Source organism: Stegodyphus dumicola, chromosome 1 (genome assembly GCF_044657685.1).
Source record: "Stegodyphus dumicola isolate Sdum_Otavi_A_Nest chromosome 1, ASM4465768v1".
NCBI lineage: Eukaryota > Metazoa > Arthropoda > Arachnida > Araneae > Eresidae > Stegodyphus > Stegodyphus dumicola.
Genome location: NC_140768.1, coordinates 67,227,184 through 67,250,178, shown reverse-complemented (window position 1 = coordinate 67,250,178; position 22,995 = coordinate 67,227,184). Strand labels below are relative to the sequence as shown.

The 22,995-nt window shown below is 32.2% G+C and overlaps 2 protein-coding genes across 7 annotated transcripts in view; one reads left to right on the top strand and one right to left on the bottom strand.

Moving 5' to 3' along the window:
• The window catches only part of LOC118188789 (astacin-like metalloprotease toxin 4), a 51,159-nt gene extending 32,195 nt beyond the window's left edge, over window positions 1-18,964 (top strand). For 2 of the 3 annotated variants that reach the window (XM_035359293.2, XM_035359295.2), the window contains exons 3-6: window positions 14-89; window positions 9,753-9,867; window positions 15,483-15,661; window positions 18,678-18,964. In XM_035359293.2, the coding sequence (XP_035215184.1) occupies window positions 14-89; window positions 9,753-9,867; window positions 15,483-15,661; window positions 18,678-18,910 (603 nt within the window). In that variant the 3' untranslated portion in view covers window positions 18,911-18,964. The remainder of the gene's footprint in view (window positions 1-13; window positions 90-9,752; window positions 9,868-15,482; window positions 15,662-18,677) is intronic. The other variant, XM_085816041.1, reaches the window with a different exon arrangement.
• LOC146999110 (astacin-like metalloprotease toxin 1) overlaps window positions 1-22,995 on the bottom strand; it is an 84,654-nt gene that overhangs the window by 59,696 nt on the left and 1,963 nt on the right. The gene's annotated exons all lie outside the window — the stretch shown is intronic.

The following is a 22,995-nucleotide window of genomic DNA, read 5'->3' as shown; positions in this document are numbered from 1 at the left end:
ATATCTTACATAGGATCGCAACGCCTTGGTGTCAGAGAGAGAGTTATGGCCAAAGGGCAGAATACCTTACGTAATAAACTTTGAACTTAGTGAGTAATATATATATATTTATTTCATGTTTCCTATCACTTCTTTTGCTTTTTTTTCATAAAAAACCTAAATAGAACGAAGAACTAGAAAATGAGATAAAGAATTGCTTGCGTATTTTCACTCCTTTTTTACTAAATGTATCGTACAAAAATCGACAGGGGAAAATTATGAAAATAATTAAACTTCTGAAAAGAGCGGTTACAGTAAGAACAAAAACAAATAAAAAATATTCATCAATAAAACTACATGTAACTAACTATCCGAATATTATTTTTTAAAGAAACCTAGATTATAATGAGAATGGGCAGGAACATTAATGTTACACTGTCTAATGCATTATCATTTTTACTTCCCTGAATCTTCCATCTCGTCCGCTTATAATGTTCCCCAGTGCTAATCCCTAGGCCTTACTGGAATTTCTGTCTATGCCGTCTGTTACAACTTATAAGCCGCTGTCATCTATTCGCCATCTTTCAGTCTCTCCTTTCACGTGCAAGAAATCTTCTTAACAGCACGAATATTAGATATTTCTGTTTTCGTGAAGGTCTTCACTACATCAGTCAAAGCCCAAGCAATCCATATTCGACAAGCAAATTAATTAGACAAAAACAATCATTATGTGGACGGATCTATTTTAAAATTTAAGGAAGATCTCTTTCTGAACGTCTTGAGAATGGAGAAAATTACAAGAGTGCAAAAATGATTTCAGAACCTTGTGATAAAAAGGAGAAACGTATGCGAGTAAATACGATAACATTTTCGTAAACCGAACAATATCAAAATAAAACTTAAACGCTCGTGGAAACCTTTTCATGTTTATTTTATGTCTTAATCATACAAAGATACTTTTACAGTCACCAATGTCTGGCATCTATGGCTTGGTCATGATAGATATATATCTTTTTTTTTCTTCCATTGGGTACAAACTTTAGAATATTTCATTTTACATTAATCAGTTATTCAGATTTCATCAAGTACATTCTTAGCTCGCTATAGAAAATATTATATCTGCAGTTTTTTTCAGTTTTATACGCTTATTGCAACAACTAATAACCATAGGAAACTGAGAGTATTATCTCTAAAACCAGCTAACAACGTAAATCATTATGATTTACAACATTCTTAGCTAGTTATGACAAATGATCAAGCAATATCGTTTATAAAATATTTTGCTCTCTATAAGTAATTGTTATTTATGTTAATAATTAAAACAGTTACATAAATAATTATGTAACGTTGTTTCCTCTTAACAGCGTATCAAGATTTTAAATCAATAATAATTAAATATCTTTCACTGAACTGACAATTTCAAGGATTAAAAAGCAGAAGCGATACGTAACTCCTTTCGTACTTTCATACTCACTTTTTATCTCAAAGTTTTCGTGTCTGTTTCATCGGAAGTACTTCTTTCCAGTCAAGCATTTTAAAAATTTATATTTATGCATTTCAAAATAAACATTGTAACTTATATTAAATGTGTTATCAGATAGAGAACTCTATTAACTGATTTTTGCAGAAGTTTGGGCTCAGGTATTAAAATACATTTAGTAAATCAAGTATGTCCAGGCTTTCCTAAATATTAATTACCTAATCCTCTGTTTATGTGAAGCGGAACTGATCCTGTAGCTATAAAATAACTTACTTTCGACAAGGAAAGAGAAGTTAGTATTCAGAAGCAAAATCTCATTCACGTAGTATACAAGAATTTCGAAGCAGCATGTGCAAACTTAAACTTCCTTAAATACGCGAGTGTACTGATTATTTTACAAATTGAAATTTTCCTTACGCAGAGAATGTACACAAATTTAGAGTTTATATTTACAAGTCCTTCAGATCGATTTATTTAAATTTCTTATAAAATTTTTATTTTTATTTTAAAATTTGTTTGACGACAAGCATATGTATAGGATCAATATTTAAGAAAGTAAAATTTGCATTTGCCGTTTTGAAAATCCTGTCGACTGTGTGAATGTGGTTTTGTTTCTGAATAATAATCACCATAATTTTTCTAATTTTGTAAAAATTAAGTTATTTTACGGCTATAGAACAAATTCCGTTTCAGTTAAATAGGGGATTATATAACAGAGTAATTCGTACTTATACAGTGTTTCTGATACAGTGTTTTCCAACTTTTTTTAATAAATGGTTGTTCGCGCCTACGCACCTATAATGTAATCCGCGCATGCGCATCTGTAATGTTATGATCAGACGAGTTTGAGAATTGCCATAGCTACGAGGTGTACGAGGGCTGGTGACAGCTGTGAGTTAATAATGAGTGATTGTAGTTTAATTATGGGAATTAATAAAGTAACGAACCAGCGTACTTATTATAGTGTGTGCTTATTGGGATGAAACTCAAACATATCTGGTCCGTCGAGCCGGAGTTTTACTGTGAATTGTGTTTTGTGCGTGAATGCATAGTGTTTCGTTTTTGAGAAACAACACAACATTGTATTATATTAATAATCATCGAAAACGCAGGAGTGTTTGTGTTTGCCAGTATTCCCAGCTTGTTTTTTTCAACAAATATCGATGATTTTGGATAAGGATATTCATCAAAAGTGAATCATCGCAGAAATAAGTAATTCCTCTCTTGTTAATTCTGTACATTCTGTGCTTTGTTCTGTTATAAATAACAATGTTATTTAAGGGTGCTAAAAAGAAGATTTAAGGCTTATTGCCTTAGAAATAAATCTAAATGTTGACGAAAAAATGACTATAGCATATTTAACTGATATTATTGAGAATAGTGAATTTTTTATATCTAAAGGAGATTTAGTAAGAGAGATAGCAAACTCTATTATCGAAAATACTAAACAAGAAGAGCAAAAACAGCAAAAACGTGTCAAGTTAGAACAAATAAAACTTGAGAGATCAAAGAATGAGTTAGAGTTGGCTAAGCTCAAAGCAGAAACAAAACTTGATTGTGTAAGAGAAACCGAAACAAAATCAGAGTCACTAGATCAATTAATAAAAAGTATCAGGATCTTAACTGTAAAAATTTCTATACGGCTTGAGAGTTGGGGATTTTTCTTTTCGTCATTAGAACGAGCGTTTATTACAAAAAATGTTTCGGAGGGCTATAAAGCAGAAATTCTGTTAAATCTGTTAGGAGACAAAGCTTCGAATATAATAAACTATTTACATGATAAGGATATCGCGAATTATGAAAAAGTAAAAGAAGTAGTTTTGAAGGAGTTTCAGCCAACATCATATTCGTGTTTAGAAAACTTTACAAAATCTGTTAAACAACCACATGAAAGTCATGTGCAGTTAGTTCGCTTCACGCCTAGTAATTACCTTGGATTATTATTTAAAATTAAGGAAGGACTTCGAGACTTTCAAACAACTCATAGTTTCAGACAGGTTATGCCAATCTTTAAATACAGGAACAGCTTCTCACATTTCAGTGAGGCAAGGTGATTCATGTTTTCCCCCTAGTGAGTTAGGTAAAGAAACAGATTTATATTTCACGTCACCCAGACGGTATAGTGGTTAGGGAAGCCTGACTGCGATACCAAAGGGCCCGAGTTCGAATCCGCCCGAGTTCGAATCCCGGAGAAGGCATGGATGTAAAATTGTCTGTCCCTTCAGAAGAGGTAACGGTGGCCACCTATTAGGTGCCTCCATAATAAAATGGTCACCGCTTCTGGCTTTAGTAGTGGCCAATGCCGTTAAAGGCAAGTGCGCGCCATTTGTACAAAGAAAAAATATTTCACGTCACGAGGAAAACCTCTCACTGAGAATTCTCATGTTAATCGTAAGTATAACAGCTCAAAAAGCGTAGCTAAAGTGTTTTTGTCAGATGTTAAAAGAGAGAACTGTATTTTATGCCATGGGAATCACAGTTTAGCAAAATGCCCATCATATATAAAATTACCGGTACAAGAAAGAGTACAGGTTGTGAAATCTAACAAATTATGTTTTAACTGTCTACATATGCATTCAGTATCAAATTGCCCATCAAAGTATTCTTCTTTTTGTTAAAAACGGCACCACAAAACTAATCATTTTCAAAGCAGATATCGTAAAGGAGAAAGAATGTTCTTCATCGGAACAAAATAAAAACAAAACAAATGTATCTGCCTGCAACATTCCCAAACGAGATGACTCATCGACCTTGAATGTTAATACGCTGGAGTTCGTTCAAAAAGCATTTATTAGCAGCTATTTGAATAAACAGAATACAGTTTTGCTTTCAACCATCGTATTTTTCAAAATTGATAACGAGGGAAGAAAACAGAGTAAAGTGTCTGCTGGACGGCGGTAGTATGTCAACTTTTTTGACACGTAATTTGCAGTTAGAGAAAGAAAAAAACAAACATTTCGGTTTCGGGAATAAATGATGCTACTTTGACAATAAAGCATAAAATTAATGCTTCGATATGCAATAAAGCAGGAACTTTTTTAAAGAATTTGGACTTTTTAGAAATTCCAAAAATAATTGCTGATTTAACACCTTCTCGCAAAATTAAAATTTCAGTGCAAGATCTTCCTAATTTAAAATTAGCAGATGAAGGATTTAATGTTCCAGAAAAGGTAGACATGCTGTTGGGAGCGGGAGTTTTTTATGAATTTTTGAAACCGAGTCAAATATGAATGAATAATCCTGATCTTATTTTCCAAAATATAGTTTTTGGTTTTATCTTGTCTGGAAGTATTACAACAGAGACTGAAAACAGGGTTCATTGTGGGTTGATAAAGGAAGAAGACAACTTAGATAAAACGCTTAAAAGATTTTGGGCACTAGAGAATATTGAATCTGATAAACCCCAAAACAAAGAATCTTTAATTTGTGAGAAACATTTTGTAGAAAACTATACACGAGATAAAACCGGTAGGTACGTTGTTAAAATGCCATTAAATGAGGATCCCGGACACTTTAGGAAGTTCTAAACGAATTGTAACGAGTAAATTAAATTCCTTTTGGAAACACGCTTAGTAAAGAATCCCGAATATTTAAAATTATATTCAGATTTTTTTAAAAGAATATCAACAGTTAGGACATATGGTTGAGATGAGTGAAAGCGAGGAGAAACAAGGATAATATTACATTCCTCATATTGGAGTATGTAGTATCATTTTGGAGTATATGTTCCTCATATTGGAGTAAAAGTAAGAAGTCGACTCCCTTGAGGGTAGTATTTAACGCTTCTTCTTTGACAACCAAAGGAAACTCTCTAAATTCTATACAGTATAATGGTGGCGTAATACAAGATGATTTATTCTCAATTATGCTGAGATTCAGGAAATATATTTTTGCTTTCACTGCAGATATACAAAAGATGTATCGAGCTATTTCTATCCATCCAAATCAGTGGAAGTTGGAAAGGATTTTATGGAAATAAGGCATTGATAAGCCAATTAAAAACTTTGAGCTAACCACTGTTATTTATGTTACTGTGAGTGCACCATTTTTAGCAATGAGGACACTCGTACAGCTGTCAAAGGACGAAAGAGATAAATTTCCTTTAGCAGCACCTGTGCTGAGAGAAGACATGTACATCGACGATATTCTTTTAATATACTGAATATTTTTATATACTTTCCCCAGTTATAATTATAGCAAAAATATTTATGCAGAAATTATGACTACTAAAATTGAACTGGAATGATGTTCTCCCCGAAAAGGAGGCAAAAGAATGGAAAGAATTCTTCACTACCTTGCAGCAAATTAACAACATTAATAGATGTAATTTATTACCATAGATGTATTTTATTACCAGATACAATCAAGATTGAGTTACATGGTTTCCCTGATGCCTCAGAGGCCGCCTATGGAGCAGTTATCTACTGTAAAGCCACATCAGCAACAAACCATACATCAGTGAGGTTGGTGTGCAATAAATCGCGTGTCTTCCCCATAAAGAAGAATACAATCCCAAGACTTGAGCTTTGCGCAGCAGTGTTATTAGCTAAACTAATGCATCGAGTGAAATCATCGTTAAAATTGGAGCTTACTGCTATTCACCTTTGGACCCATTCTATGATTGTGCTGTTATGGATCAAGAAAGAGCCACATCTGCTCAAGACATTTGTTGCAAACCGTATTTCAAAGATACAAGATCTGACTGAAATTGCACAGTGGCATCATATCGCTTCCGAAGAAAACACATCAGATCTCATATCTAGAGGTATGGCTGCCAAAAGACTGCAACTAAGTCAACTGTGGTGAAACGGGCCTGACTTCTTGATGAAGTACCCTATGAGCAATTACTGAAAAGGACCTGAAGCAATTACTGAAAATGACAGTAATGAACTTAAAAACTTTGCTGATTCTGAATCTTGCTGGCTTAAATCTAAATGTGAATAATTTTGTTAATGATTTATTTAATTGCAGTAATAAATATTTTAAATTAATTCGTATTGTAAGTTTTTGTTTTAGGTTTTACAAGAATTGTAAGCAAGAACAAAATAAGGTAGGTAATTTACAAGTGGGAGAATTGAGATCAGCTGAAGAAGCTTTATTAAAATCATTGCAGGGTGAGTATTTTATAAATGAGATAAATGGTCTTAAAAGTCAGGTATTGTTCCAAGAGATAGTTCTATTAAAAATCTTAACCCTTTCATTGACAGCAATGGACTGTTGAGAGTTGGAGGTAGATTAAGAAATAGCAATTTAACTTACGAGAAAAAATTTCCTATTATTCTGCCTTCTAAATATAAAGTAACATAGTTAATTACTATCATTTAAAATATTTGCATGTGTGTCATCAATGTTTGTTATATCATGTAAGACAAAACATTTTGGACTGTAAATGGTAGAAATGTTTGTAGAAAAATTGTAAAAAAATTGTATAACATGTTTTAAAGCTAATCCCATTGTATCTCAGCAAATCATGTGTGATTTACCCAAGGAAAGAATTACAGCTAATCTTACATTTAATTGTACTGGAGTTGACCTTTGTGGCCCATTCTTAATTAAGTACAAAAACCAGAGAAAAGGTATATATCAGAAAGTTTATGTGTGTATATTTATTTGTATGGTTACTAAGGCCATTCATTTAAAACTGATAACAGACCTAACATCTGAAGCATTAATAGCTACCTTGAAACGTTTCTTTGCACGAAGAGTTAAAGCTCAACACTATTTAGTGATAACGCTACTAATTTTGTAGGTGCAAATGCAGAATTAAAGAGGTTAAATAAACTAGTGAACGAACAAGATGAGCTTTTAGTTGGTTATTTGAGCTCTGAGAATATCGAATGGAAATATCTCCCTCCCAGAGCACCCAATTTTGGATGCCTCTGGGAGGTTGGAGTTAAATCTTTTAAGAGCCACTTCAAACGTGTCGTAAGCACTTTTGAACAATTTTTAACAGTTATGATTCAGATTGAAGGAACTTTAAATTCCCGACCATTGACACACTTGTCTTCGGACATTGATGATTTAGAAGTCTTAACACCTGGGCATTTTTTAATTGGTAGAGCAATTAATTCGATTCCTGAGCCAGGTATCACGGAAGTTAATATTAACAAGTTAAAATTGTGGCAACAGATCACAAAATTAGTACAAATTATCTGGAAAAAATGGAACTCCAATTATTAAAGTCATTTACAAAATCGATCTAAATGGCAGAGCTCTAAAAACAATACACAAGTTGGAGACATGGTCTTTATTAAAGATAATTTGCCTTGTTGTAATTGGGCGTTTGGTCGTATAATAGAAGTAATTTATGGTAAAGATGGAAAGGTTCGCGTGTGCAATGTAAAAACTCAAACTAGAACTTTCAAACGACCAATTACCAAATTATGTGTCTTACCAATACAAAAATGAGTATTGTCTTTATAGTTATTGTGTAGTATTGAAGGTGCTTCACATAAAATGTCATTATGTAACTGAAATGTTATATTGTATTGTTTTGAGTTATACGCTGATGTATACGGTAAATGTCTAATTATAATAATGATTTTTTATGTAATAGTACTTATTCAAAATTGTTTATAATATTTAAATTTCTTTATAGTATATCTTAATTACAATAGTTGAATGCTACGCATTGCAACGCGGAGCGGCATGTTCGCGCCTGCGCACCTGTAATGTAATCCGCGCACGCGCATCTGTAATGTTATGATCAGACGAGTTTGAGAATTGCCATCGACGGTGTACGAAGGCTGGTTACAGCTATGAGTTAATAATGAGTGATTGCAGTTTAATTATGGAAATTAATAAAGTAACGAACTAGCGTACTTATTATAGTGTCTGATTATTGGGATGGTCTTCTCTGAATTATACTTTATTTTGGTGTATGTTTCAACCGGTGGGAATAAAAAGGTAAAAAGAAAACAAAATACTTGAAATTTACAGACCATTTTCTTTTGAGCATTAAATGTTTTTTGATTGATTAATATACGAATTATTCTTAATTATATTTCGTTATAAGTATTCATTATAAGATGTTTACGTTTTTATTACTAATTTTCTTAAAATGGTAAAAAGTACAATAAAAGTAACAAAGTAAACGAATAAAAATTCTGTGTAAAGATAAATACAAAACAGGAAATTATTGATAACTGCAATTTTGTTCGAAGCGTCGTTGTTATGGCAAATTTTGTTGCAGAAGTTTCAGTACAACACGCGAAGAACTGGAAAGCTTCGGGGGACGAAGAGTTCTCCGGATATTCTTCTTTTGAATTCTTGTTTTGCGGGATCTGGACAACTCAAATGAGATTCAGATGTAATTTACAGTTCTAGAGTTAAGTAGAGTCACCAATTCTCGATGCCGCTGTCAAAATTCAGAGAGATAGAAAAAAACCCAAAGAAAAAAGGAAAATGCCTTTTATGAAAAACTTGAAAGATTGATTTAACAGCCAGAGAAATTTTATGTAAATAAATCATACAAATGTGTTATCGAATAGTATAAACTTTAACTCCAATTTCTAATAATCGCTATTTTTATGTAAATGTTCCTTGTAGAATATATGCCATCTAGAAATTAAAAATGCCACAAGTTTTCTATATTATTTTGCATGGAATGAATTAAACATATTAAAAAAACTTAAGAGAAATCGTTTTGTGCTTTTCTCTTTAATCCTTTTCTCCTTAGATTGTCATACTGACTGATATTTTAAACATATATTTCGAATGAAACAAAATTCTTGAATTATTTTGTATTTGACTGATTTCTACTATGGCAAATTATATTAGAGTTATCGTTCTAAGAAGAGGCACATCTTTATGCAGGATTTTCTAAGAAAAAATATGTTGTGTTTTCTATATACAGGGAAAATTCCACCGAATTATTTTAATTTATGATTAACATCTATGAAATAGAATCAAATGCAGTTCTTTACTTTGTTATGTTGCAGGTCACGTTTGTTATTTTAGGGCAAATTTTGAGCCGATAATTATATCATATGATTAAATAACTTAAATTAGGAAAATAATTCTTTGTTTGGGAAAAAAAATCAGAAGAAGCTTGGGTACATAAAAGCCTGGAGTGCTCAGGAATAAATTACTTATATCTAAGGGGAAGCTAAGTTAATAAGTTTATAAAATTACATGCAAGGACTTTTACCATATGTACATTCCATTTTGACCACATATTTTTAGTATTATTATAACCAAGAAATATTTAATTTTGTAAAATACCATAATGCTTGTTTATAATTAATGCTCAGAAAAGATTTGTAGCTAATACTTTATCTCACATTTTCTCTAGGGGACAAGACAGATCTCATAGAAGAAGCAATGGAGTTTCTTAATGATAACACTTGCATTCAGTTTGTTCCAAGAACTATTGAAAAGGACTACATTCGAATAGAAAAAGGCTCTGGGTAAAAGAATTCATAATTCGTTTAGAACCTCTTATACATAGGACGTTTTGCAGACAGATTTAGCTGCTATATCAGTTTGAATAACGTTTATAATATACACCATATTTTATATTTTTGCCCTTTTTATCTGGCAGAAAAGTATTTGATTAGAGGTATTTTCTTGGTAGGGTACTTTATATCTCTATAAGAGGTGAATATGAGTGTTCTTTGGGTGAGTTGAAATCTGTCTATAAGAGAGAAAGTTTTAAATGTCAAAATTTTTAAGTCTTATAAAAAATATATTATTGCATTCCACAATAAATTTGAGGAAAAAAAATCAACTTTTATAAACTTCTAAAATGAAAATAAATTATGCGGTATATTTCATTGCGAGTAATATTTAAGGATAATCAATAGCTGGTTTTATTTGGAGCGCTCTGAGACAAGGCGAATTGTATGACGTAATGGCATTATAACCTTCGAACTGAAGAACCAATCATGTTTCATATTGTAGCATATGTTTTATAAAATGTAAAAAAATCGCCCAACTAATCTCTTTTTATTATTCTTATTTTAAAAAAGAACGAAGTGTTTGTTTTATACTGTGTGAAAATTTCAAAACCTTTTAACAGATACATATTTCGAAGTTGAAAATTTAAAAGCGTGGGAACGAAATAGTCAAAATATTCGAGTGTTTTCAAAATTCGCCAAAAGTATCAGAAGCAATTTAAAAAATTTGATAAAAATCCCATTTAAAAATTTTTGATGCTCTATCCGATGGTTCAAAAAGTGAATTTCCGAGATTTGAGTTTTTTCGTTATACTGAGAAATATACAAAAAATGTTTAAACATAACATTTTTAAAAAATCTTAATCAAACTTTAAAAACGTGGCTTGCATTGTCATAAACAAAAAAACGTGCGTACAAAATTTGAGCTCGATGACTTAATCTGAAAGCAGGTCAAAAATCGATGAAAAACTTCCGACCATAGTTGCAGCGTTGCCTGCTAATGCAGGATGACGCGTTTTACGAAACTCTTGAAAAACATTGCAAAATTATTCAATCACCACTTCAACCTTAATGTAATATGAATCAACAGATGCAAGTAAGCTAGAAAAGCTCTGGCTGAGTTGAAATCTTCTGTTTATAAAAATTTTGAGCGAATCAAAGCTGTTAATTTTTTAGAAGCGTGTAGGGAGAGTTTGAAAGACGTCATTTCAAGGCCACATGCTATTGTAGTGGCGTCATCTGAGGTCACAAAGAACTAATGAATAGTCCTTGGTTTCTTCGAATTAATGTTTGGTTGTGTACTCTGATGCCTTTCTGAAGATGTTAGAAAATTAATTTAACTAAACATAAATACATTAGAGGCTAACCTGGGTGTAAGTAATTTGAAACATATTGGAGGAAATAAAGTTTTCGTTAAGCGGTTTTCCGAAAATGATCAGAAAGGACTTAGAGCCGCGATTAAGAAAAAATCTCCGGAAGTAATTACATCCTTGCCAAAAACGAGGAGTCCTGTTGTCCTTTCAGAGTGCTATCCTATTCATATCTTTATGAGGAAGAACATTCAATCTCGAATTGATTATGGTTAGGTCAAAGAAGCTAATTCTGGAGTGTATGCATCTAAATCTTCATAAATCTAAATCTGCGACCCAGCAGTTTATTTTAAATAATGAAACTGATAATACTGATCGCATGCTGGTTCACGAGCTTCCTTGTTGCAAGAGTTCTCTTCCAGGATACCCTGATACTTATAAACTTGATTCCAATTCCGATAATGTTAAGACGGCAATTATCGTTCGATCACGTGATGTTTCGGCTTTGTTGGTACGATTGTGTTCACTCATTTCATAATATTTTGAGTCCTCAAGAAATTTTGATTTAGATGCTCATAAGATTAGTCAAGTTTTTATGTACAAAAGTCTTAATCGACTGTTTAAGTGTATAGATTCCAATGCCAAATCTAAATTATGATTTAGTCCCTATTCAGAAATTCGTTGAGATAAACTGAGTGAATTTTGTTTCTGTCAACAATTTATTTGTTATTGCAGCTATCTCGAAAGCTGATCAAATGTTCGCGTTAAAAAAGCAGTTCAAATACCAGAATCTGTTGTACGGGTGCTCTATTGCAACTGATATTCGATTGCCATATAATCGAAACCCAGGATCGAAACCCAAGGTCATTATCATCTTCAACGACATACGAAACTGGTGCGTTGCTGCACTTCTCGTTGCTGCTAATAGATGGCGACATGAGCAAGCAGCTACATACCAAGCCAGCATTCTAACACGTGATGGCCACATTATACATTATAAACGACGATTATGAATCTACCATACGTGCAACTCAGGGTTCAATCTAATTGATGTTACAGTTAACAGTTCTTATCCAAGGTATTTCAAGTTGGTGTCTGTCTCAAAATGAACCCTGGTTCCTGCATAGAGCTGTTGAAGATCTTGGTTCTGCTCTTCTCCAGACATTTTTATTTTTAATGCCTGTTAAGAATCATGGTGTGCATAATGTTTCTTGGTTGTCTATTGACATTGCTTGCATGAGAAAGAGACATACAGCCTCTAGCCGAAGATTTCTGCGTTGCAGGTTTCCGACTATTAGAGAACTGTGTAAATGTAAATATCTTGAATATAGAACGATAGGAAATAAAATGCTTACTGACAATAAATCTAACTCCTATAAGATATTTCTTGAGACTACTGATGTTAGCAATGTGTGGGAGAAATTATGCATGTGTTGTTAAAAGAGAATTCGTGAAAAGAATTGAAATAACTGATATTTGTCTATGTACGGAAGAGACAACGAACTCTGTAGTGAGGATATAAATGCTGTCTTTCAGAAATCCTTCCGTTCTGATCCAGAGGAATTATAATCATTTACATAAGGAGTACCATTGGAGTACTGTTAATTTTTCTTTTGTTGATTCTTATTTTGTCTATGATCAAATTAACGCAGTTCTTTCTATGATGGAACAAAATAAATCGCCCGGTCCTGATTATGTATCAAATGAGATTATTAAGCAGTTTTACTATATGCTTCCTTCTCCTCTCCATAAACCTTTTAATATTTCTCTGCATGTTGGTATTTTTTCACGTGTTTGAAAGCATGCTCAAATGATATTTATTTCTAAAGTGTAGTGTTCCGTATTTGGATAAACTTAGATGTATAAGCTTAATTTCTGCTCTAGATGATAAACTTAAATGCATAAGCTTAATTTCTGAAAAAGCGTTTTTTAACAGAATTTGTTGGTATTTGGGCCGAGGAGATTTTCTATTTGGTGATCAGTACGGTTTTATATCCTAGAGAAGTACTGAAAACGTTATTTACACTTGAATGAGATTGTTCAGAAAGGTAACAAGAAATATTTCCCCATTAGTTTGGTTTCTCTTGATATAAACGGATCCTTCGAGAATGCGTGGTGGTTTTGTATTCTTAACCTTCTTAAAAATGTAAAACTACCAATGAATACGTTTTGACTTGCTAACTTTTAAATGATAGGACAGCCAAACTGCAATTGATCTTGGGTTTGTGATCTGTCGCCTTGAAAGGGGTTGCACTCAAAGCTCAGTTTCATGACCTGCGGTTTGAAATATTATTTTTAATGAACTCCTCTCAATGCTTAAAAATGTTGTCTGTTGCAATACTATATATAGCCTTTTCAGATGATACGTTGGTTTGCTTCCAGAGTAGGGATCTTACTTCTACTTTTTTTTACGCACAAGAGGCTTTAAACCTTGCCTCTGATTGGTAAAAAGATTTTAAAATTGACTTTAATCTTGAAAACACAGAAGTCATGATTATTGAAAAGCGAAACATGTGTTCTGATGGATTTCAGTTTTTTCTCGATGGAACTCTATTGGCTGTGATAAAGTAAATGAAATATCTTGGGGTTTTCCTTCATTGTAAATTTTCTTGAAAGTGACATTTGACTTACGTATCAGAGAAATGGTATAAGTTACAACGCGGATTAAGTGGAATTGCATGTAATACGTACGGTAATAATTTCAACGTACATTCGCTGATCTATAAGTAAAGAATTGAAATCTTCATAATGTACGGTTCTAGAGTAATATCTTGGGGTAGATGTAATATCTTGGGGTTTCCCCTTGATAGTAAATTTTCTTGGAAGTGACATTTAACTTACGTATTAGAGAAATGGTATATGTTACAGTTTGGGTTAAGTAGAATTGCATGTAATACATACGGTAATAATTTCAACCTAGTTCTAGAGTTTGGGGTATGGTGCTTAAGAGGAAGAGAAATTATAAATATGTGCGACGCATTCAAAGGCAGATACTTTTGCAGGTCATTTGTGGTTATTTTACATAACTTATAAGTCTGTTTTTGCAGTTTTTAGTTTCCTTCAATTGGTATTGCCATTTTTCGTATTTCCTTTAGTGAAAATCTCTCTGCTTCGTCTGTTCCTGGTTAGGATTTTGTTTGTCCTCTATTTGTTCTTCCTTATCCCTCAGAAAGAAATTCTGTGAATATTATTCAATTTAGCAATGAAATTGCAGATGATTTCCCTGTAACTTGCTATACCAATTGGAATAAATTTGATAGCAAAGTTGGTTTTACATTTGTTGTCGTCGAAAGTGGTCTTCAATTTGAGCACCTTCAATTTAGGATTCGTGCTGAAAGCACATTGTTATAGCTGACATTTTGTTTAAATTTTGTCATTAAATGGATCATTGAACAAATTAGTGTTGTTTCATGCTGTCTTATTTGTACCGATTCTCTTTAAACCTTGGAGACCCTAAAATGTATTTCTTCTTTTAATAACATAATCGTCGAGATTCAAAGACAACTTAAAAGCCTAAAAGATAAACACAATTATGTTGCTTTTGCATTTTTCATGGATATACGGGTATCGTTGGGAATGAACTGGCAGATTTTTCTTGCAAACACTGCTACTACGTGCGAGACTGAAATTTTTGACAATATCCCTAAAGAAAGTCGAATAAAAGTATTGTGGAATTGTGGAACAATGATTACATTAGTTCAAATAAAGGAAACTTAACTAAGAGATTTTCCCTTTCCATAAAAATGAGATTTTCTTGTCATCATTTTTTTATAACATGAGCACATTCCTTACTGGCCATGGAAACTTCAAAAAGTCAAAAGTCTTCAAAAATTTGTCCTCCTGGTTTTCATACGTTAATTTCCGATAATTGCCTTTGACTATTTTTGTAAATTGATTGTAAATTATTGCAGTCCTTTGTAAGTTTGTTTTAAAATTTTTCCTTTAATGTTTATTTTTCATACTTGTAACATATGTAAGTCCCATGTGATACTTTGGGATACAGGAGAAATTGTTTCTGAATTTAATAAAAACAATTTCCGACCATAGCGAAAAACACTATGAAGGAACTAAATAAAAACGCATAATAATAATAAATGTTCAAGTACTCTGGTTTTTTGAATATTTGGATAGACTGCAATCCATTCAGTCTGAAAATATTTAAAATTCTATTGCATTATGAATACAGAAAGGTTTTTGGAGCAGTAAAGAAAAACTTAGCTCCTGGGATAATGGGACTAATTTCTTTATAACAGTTGATATAATACTACATTATATTTGAACTGATCTCAGTAAAATTATTTTTTCACTATATTTCAGATGCAATTCGGAATTAGGAAGAGGAGATGGAGGAGAACGGGGTCTTTCTCTTGGTGATGGTTGCTACAGTTTGGGCACGGTCTTACACGAGCTAATTCATTCAATTGGATTTAATCACGAGCAAACCCGTTCTGACAGAGATGACTATATCACCATTCACTGGGAAAACATCAAGGAAGGTAAATAAAATTAATTACATAAGTAATCGCTTCCAATGAAATATTTATGTTTGTCCAAATTTATTTGCAAAACAGGTGTTTCTAAGATATTTTCAAATGCATTTTCTATGAAAGGTCAATAATACATATCAATTACATACGCTTTCTGTATTACTTTGTGACACTAATTAATACATGTTGATTACAAACACACTAATCGTGACATTAATGTTGATAAAAAAGACATGTTTAATTTTAGAGTTATATAAAAATATTAAACTTATTAGTCTTTCTCAATAATTGCCCAAACAGAATAAGGATTATATTTTCCTTCAGCTATAGAAAACTAGCGGCTCCAAAATATTATCTGATCTTCGACTCTCTAAATAAGGAAAGATTTGGTTTATATCTGTGATTATTTTATCCTAAGTTTTAAAAAGTAAGTGAATAAAAGGAAAAAAAAATGCTCCGCTTTTATTTCATTTCGAATAATCCGCGTTATGCATTTTTCAATGCTTCTAGAAAATTTTATGTAAAAAAAAAAAAAAAAAAAAAAAACTCGTTCTAAGCTATTCAGGTATTACAATTTCGAAAATCAAAAGAGACGATATAAAAAGGGGTTTTATTGAAATATAAGTTGTTAAAATGTATATTTTTTAGATTGGAATCTTATTCACATCTTTCTTGTATTTTATTCAATTTTATATGTATTTTTTCATTTACTAAAAGACACGAACCTTGCCTAACAATTGAAATCCTTTTTACATTCGGAATTCTTTATAATGCATTATTTCTAGCAAAATTAACTCTTTAGTAATGAAGATTTTAGAAACAATTTTAAAAGTTTAACAACTTTAGTTAGTGATTTATTAGTTCATTCTCAACTTTGCAACATGAGAGATTAAGGGAGTGAGAAAGAAAGCGTGAGCATTCAATTTGCCTATAACCTGCAGTGAATAAACACCATCACAAGTTTGAGAAACAGCAAATTTGATGGTCTCGTGCACCTCTTTCTTTGTCATCGACTACAGGTCGACTTTCGGGTCGAGGGATTGTCATACTTCGCTATATTTTATGCCATAGCTATGCTAATCACCAAACATTCAAAACGTTTTCCGAGATTCTACCCAGAGTTTATTAGTATGGTGTCTACCACACTAACAACTATACTGATTGAAGAGTTTGATTTTAAATAGTGTTTACACTTTTTATTTTATAATTGCTATCTGTCTCTTTCTTTCGGTAACTTTCCTCTTCAGTTTGCTCACTAGGTGGAGCTGTTCGTAATTTAATAGGTGGAGCTCAGTGGGTGAAAATGTGAGATTAAAACTTATTAAGTTATTTAAGATAAAAGAATGCTAAATTCATTGTAATTAAAATGTCAAACAATGTACTTCCATAACGAAAGACAGCGACAAATGTTTAGTTCGAAATATACTACATTTTTTGCTTTAAACTAGACGCTGATGTTTGCATATTATAAAATTTCTGAGTCCTTGATTCTTATTCTGTACCGTATGACTTCGTGTCTTTAATGTTTTTAACCTGATATGGCAACCTGATTTGCTACCTTAGGGCTGTCGATTTTTTCTTGAGTACTCTCGGCAGTAATCACGTGATTAAAACCAAATCATATTCTAAATAATGACTTTAGTTGTGTTGTACATCACAGCTAAAATATAGTATATAAAATTTAAATAATCTGTATCTTTTTGAAAACACAAATAAATATCTGCCCTTGGCTTATACTACTACAGTTATATCATAATATAAAGTTCTGTAAAATAGTTGATTCGATTTCAAGTTATTTTTCTTCTAAAACTGATTAACACAGTATCACAGGTAATGCATGAGAAAAAAACAGCTAATTTAATTACGGGGTTTTAAAGTAACGTTCTTTGATCGCAAGAAAAACATAAAGAGGATAATAGTTTTTAAAATTATGTAGCTATACGAACAGAGATAGCACAAGCCTTTTTTTTATCTCATACACAAAGTAAAAATTGTAGGGTGTAATATATGTGATGACTTAAGAGCTAGTTTTGAACCTTTAAGTTGTCAGTTTAGTGTAATCTACTTCCTCTCAAAGGAGCAATCAATAGAAGAAATGATATGTTCTGCATAAATATTTCTGTTGCATTTTACAGTGCAAAGATTATTTTTCTGAATCGACGATTAATAAGCACGAAACTATGCTTGCATGAAAAATAACATTCACTGGGCATATTTTACAAGACTTAAACTTTCGCGTTATTTTTCTTTGCCGATAATATATACAATTTGGGTTTTAAGCAACTGAATCTGACACAATTATTGCGGAATTTATACCATTCCTTGAGTGTCTGGCTTAATGTACACAGGATAAACAAAGCCTGCTTTAAAATTAATTCCTTATCTATGAATATGGATCCTATATTCGAAAAAAGGAAACAAATCAATCCTTTACTACACAACATTGTTGGCGTGAAAACCGCAATTCTAGTTTATCTTCTACCAGTACCATTCAAAATACTTCCTCAGGTGGTAAATTAGACTTTTTGAAATTGTCCATAACTATGAAAATTATCTCAATATTAGTCAATGACCTTAAGGAATTCTAAACTTGCTTTTCACCAGTGTATAAAGTGATAAACTCTTAATTTGTTTCCAGTTTCTATCTTTAGACCGCATTTGCTTGCTGATATATTATGCTAAATTTCGTTATTTCTTCCTTACACTTCACTGTAGAGGGAGTCATTATTTAATTTACTAAGTTCTTAAAAGTTCTTTAATTTCACTTTTTGTTTCTGATACTCATTGTCTTTCATTTAATAAATCTAAAAAAAAAAACGATAGATTACAACTCCTGAAAGCGTTTCTGCTAAAATGAAACTCAGCGTCAAATAACGTTGTTTATCTATATTGGACTTTGTTGGGAAAGGGTTTTATGTAGCATCAAAGCACTTATAAATCCCATTTTTTAACTCTACATTTGAAGCTCATATTTTGGAAATTATATGCTTTGAGTCATAAAGTTAAAATATATATATTATTTCAGGTAGTGAGCACAATTTCGAAAAATTGAAACCCATGGAAAATAAGCTTTTGTTAGAATACGATTACAACTCTATTATGCACTATGGATCTCTAAGCTTCAGCAAAGACAAGAGAAGAGGACTTAAAACGATGACTGCTAAGAAGAAAGGCTTTCGGTTGTTACCACCGAGAGAAAAAATGCCGACTGACAGTGATATCAAAAAAATAAATTTGCTTTATAAATGCTCATTCTGATCATAGATGAACTGTTAATTGATTTTTAATAAAAGCATTTTTAAGTTTAAAAAATTATTTCAATAACTGAAAATACATAAAATCTGTGTGAGTAATTGGAACAAAAGGAGCATGTAGAAATTATATACTTTGAGAATGAGATATTAAGACACTACCCATAAAATGAATTATATTAATATATTTGTAATTAAGCTTTTATCGGCTGCCTTCCATATTTTATGAGCTCTGTAGTAAATACTGTACAAGAACTTAGGATAGGAAGTTTGTGTCTTGCTCTTGAAGTGATTTATTTCGCAAAGTGTTTATTTATCAAATTATAATATTTATATGGTGTTATTAAACTTTGTTTAACGCGAGTTTAAATTCATTTAAAATATTAGCTTTTATTTTATTATTAATATTTTTCTGGTTTGAGCTCTTAATGAAGCGTATAAATAAACGTGTATATTAATTACAGCTCGCTTTTATACAGTCTTGATTATAAAACCACGGTAATGTGAATTTTAAACGCGAAGAAAATTACATCAAAATGTAACGCAAGACTTTTCTTTCTAATAAATATCATAATTTATAATAACATAAAAATAATTTCTAATAAATTATAATAATGTTTAAGACATGTTTGAAAGAGAGGACTCTATAAATCCCTAGTGCTCAAGTCTGTCACCCAAATTTTCAAAAGGCATTTATTCTTCGTTTCTAACTTATTATTTTTGTTTCATCAGCAGCAGGCGGCTCTTTATGTTGTCTCATCAACAGTACGCTGCTCTTTATGATTAAACTTGGAAAGGCTATTTTTACAGTAATCCCAGATAACAATGACTCAATTCTGGTATTAGTATAAAATTTTCGTTTGCACTTAAGCGTCTGGATGAGAGGACTTAGGTGACACTGCAGCAAAATTTGAAAATATTTTTCGAAAAGTTTAAATGTAATTTTCACTGAAAAGAAATAGCACTATGCGAAAATAAACTGTCCTCCCACCTTTTCTTTCCCTTGCTCAGTTTCCGGTTTAAACGAACAAAATATAAATAATACTTACAGTAATAAATGTGTAGAGACAGCAGGATTTTTTAGGAAGATGGAGAGATATATGGTCACTTTATTTAACCTGTTCCGCCAAACTAAGTTAATGGCACTACAGGGTTAGGAAGTCATCCTAGTCATTGCTAGCATTCTGACGGTTAAGCCGCCTTTTTACATTTTACATTAATCTTCAGTTTCTTGGATGTGAACAGTCTATTCACAGGATATATGATGTAGTCGAAAGGAAAGAACTGCTGTCGAAGGTGCTCTGTCAGAGGTTAGGAGAGCAGGTAATAAAGTGTGTCTTCGTCTTCCCCACGAAGACCGCAAGAACAGTTGGCACTACAGTTATCTGAGGAATCGCTTGTAATACACGGGTAACTTCCCATGGTTGGTTGGCTTGGAGGAAGAGTCGGTTGCATTTAAGCCTCTTGAGAGTAGGTATTGGGAGGATGTTGTAAATAAATCTTAATGTCTCTTCTTCCTGCCATCATGATGACCATGTCGCTTGGAATGTTGCTTTGAGGAACCTTTTCGCAACTTCTATGGAAAGCGGAATTTCCTCGTCAATTTCTGGTTTCAGAGCTGCGGTCTTAGCTAGTTCATCAGCTCGTTCATTGTCTTTCTGCCCGGAGTGTCCTTTTATCCAGTTGATCTTAAAAGGGATGGAGGAACCTAACGTCAAGAGGATCTCTCTAAGTGCTGTCGTGTGCCAATGGTTTGGAGGAAAGGAATTCAGCGCAGTCAGAACGCTCATGCTATCTGTGAAGATTGAAGTGTGAGCTGCTGGTTGTGTACCTAACCATAGTGCTTGTTCTTCGATTGCGTCTTATCTCGGACTTCCGCAAGATGTGATACCCACGTGAGCTTCTTATTAAGCGTAAATCTGAGGTATTTAAAGGTATCATGGTGTCGCAGTAGACGCTCTTTCCACTTTATGGGTGGTGGATTCGCATCTATTATTGAACCCTTTGGAAAGACTATCATCTGTGTCTTTTCAATGCTGAAACACAGTTTGTTGTTTTGACTCCATTTTTGTAAGCAATTTAAGTGCTACGTCTGCTTTACGCTCTATTGTTGTCTATTGCCTCCATCTGTTATGAGTATAATATCGTCGGCGTAAGCTTGTATCTTGGCATCGTCTCAAAAGTTGATGTTTAGCACTGAGCCTGCAATTATGTTTCACAGGATGGTTCCAATATTGAACCCTTGTGGGGCTCCTTTGTGGTAATTCATCGTAATATTTAAGGTGTCTCTTTTGTAGGTTACTTGATGTTCTGTGAGGTAGCTTGTGATCAGTTGGTAAAGATGTTTTGGACATCGCAGGTATTTCAATTTAGTTTTGAGTGCTGGCCACCATAGTTTATTGAATGCTGACGCTACGTCAAGCCATATTACACATATATGAAGGTTATTTTGTCTGTTATTTAAGATGATGTCTTGTACGCGTTTGAAGGCGTCGGTGGTGCAAGCAGGTGAGATGAAAAATGAGCAACGCCTTCGCCGGGAATCGAGCCAAGGACCTTTGTAATACCACTACACAAATAGAGTGCAGACCACTACACCACGAAGGCATGCCAAGAAGGCGGGAGAAATACTTTATAAATGGATATGCTTTGAATTTGAACCCATGGTAAAAAAACTGCATTCAAGTAACTAGATACCAAGAACGCACAGTATTTGAAAAGTGATACAGCTGTTTGTAGTGAAGAATGCGAAATCCCATTTCGGGACTAGTAGCCATTCGGGCTAACTCTCTTTTGAGCTAATAAAGTATAATGATATGTAAACATAATGATAAATATAAATAAATCATGACTTAACAAAAAAAAAGTAATTGCAATTTGAAATCTTCAGATTACATTTTGTAAAAATGTAAACCATCATAAAATTTAATTAAATGACGGATTCTGCATCCGTTATGTAACATGCGATTAGAAACATGTTTTATAAACTAAAGAAAATTTTCAAAAAGTTCATAAAAGTTATCATTAATGAATGATATAAATTAAATCTATTTAATTTATGTAAAATATGTACACCATTTAAAAGGAAAATAAAGAAGTAAATCAGTAAGAAATGCATTTATTACTTTTAAATCATTCATATTGTTAATCGTCCAGGTCGTGATTAAATTTGAAAAATATATTATACATGTTATGCTGTATTAAATGGGAAAACGCTGAGAATCTGGTGTGTTCGAAGATGTATCGAAGATACAGGTGTCTTAATTTACATCTGCCAATGATTCTCTCTCATACCATCTGTCAGTTTTTAAGGCATTGGCGCGAATACAGATTTTATTTTGCAAGAAATGATTTTACGCAATACCTAAGAAAATAAATTCAAATTTAATATTAAGAAATAAATTAAAATTAAATTACTATGTCCACTTGGCAGTATTTTTTATTCAGCACATCCATGAAAAATGTTCTGTTACTCTTGACCATTGAAAACTTTATTTTATTTCAAATAATTTGCCTTAGCATGGAATGTGAACTCGTAAATGTGACAAATTTAACTTTCTTAAAAGTAAGTATATATTTGGCCTAATTTTCATTTATTTTCAATTTAGATGTTTAATTATATATCATTTTTAAATATAGACTTTTGTGGTGTTAATATAATTTCTCCAGTAAATTAGTTTTATTTATTTATCATTTAATTATTAATTTATTTTTAATGAAATTTTTAAATAAATCGAGGGAAATATAATATTTGATAATGCTTTGGGATCATGTATCCTTGTGGATAAATTCCATGAATAAAACTATAACCCCTTCTTTTTTATTACATATTGCATCTAATTTTATGTAAAGGAGACCTTAAAAATTTAAATCTATGCAGTAATGGAAACTGATCAAACCATATAACTGATGGAGTTTTAATGTAATTTAAAATAACTGACAGAATTTTAATGAAATGCTTGAAAATGAATTACTGCCAGATTCTCAATGAATACTAAAGTTGCTCATAATGTGTAGCAAAGACAACGAAACATACTAGATTTTCTGAATATGAAATTTATTTTTATGAACAAATTATTATAAAAATGAATG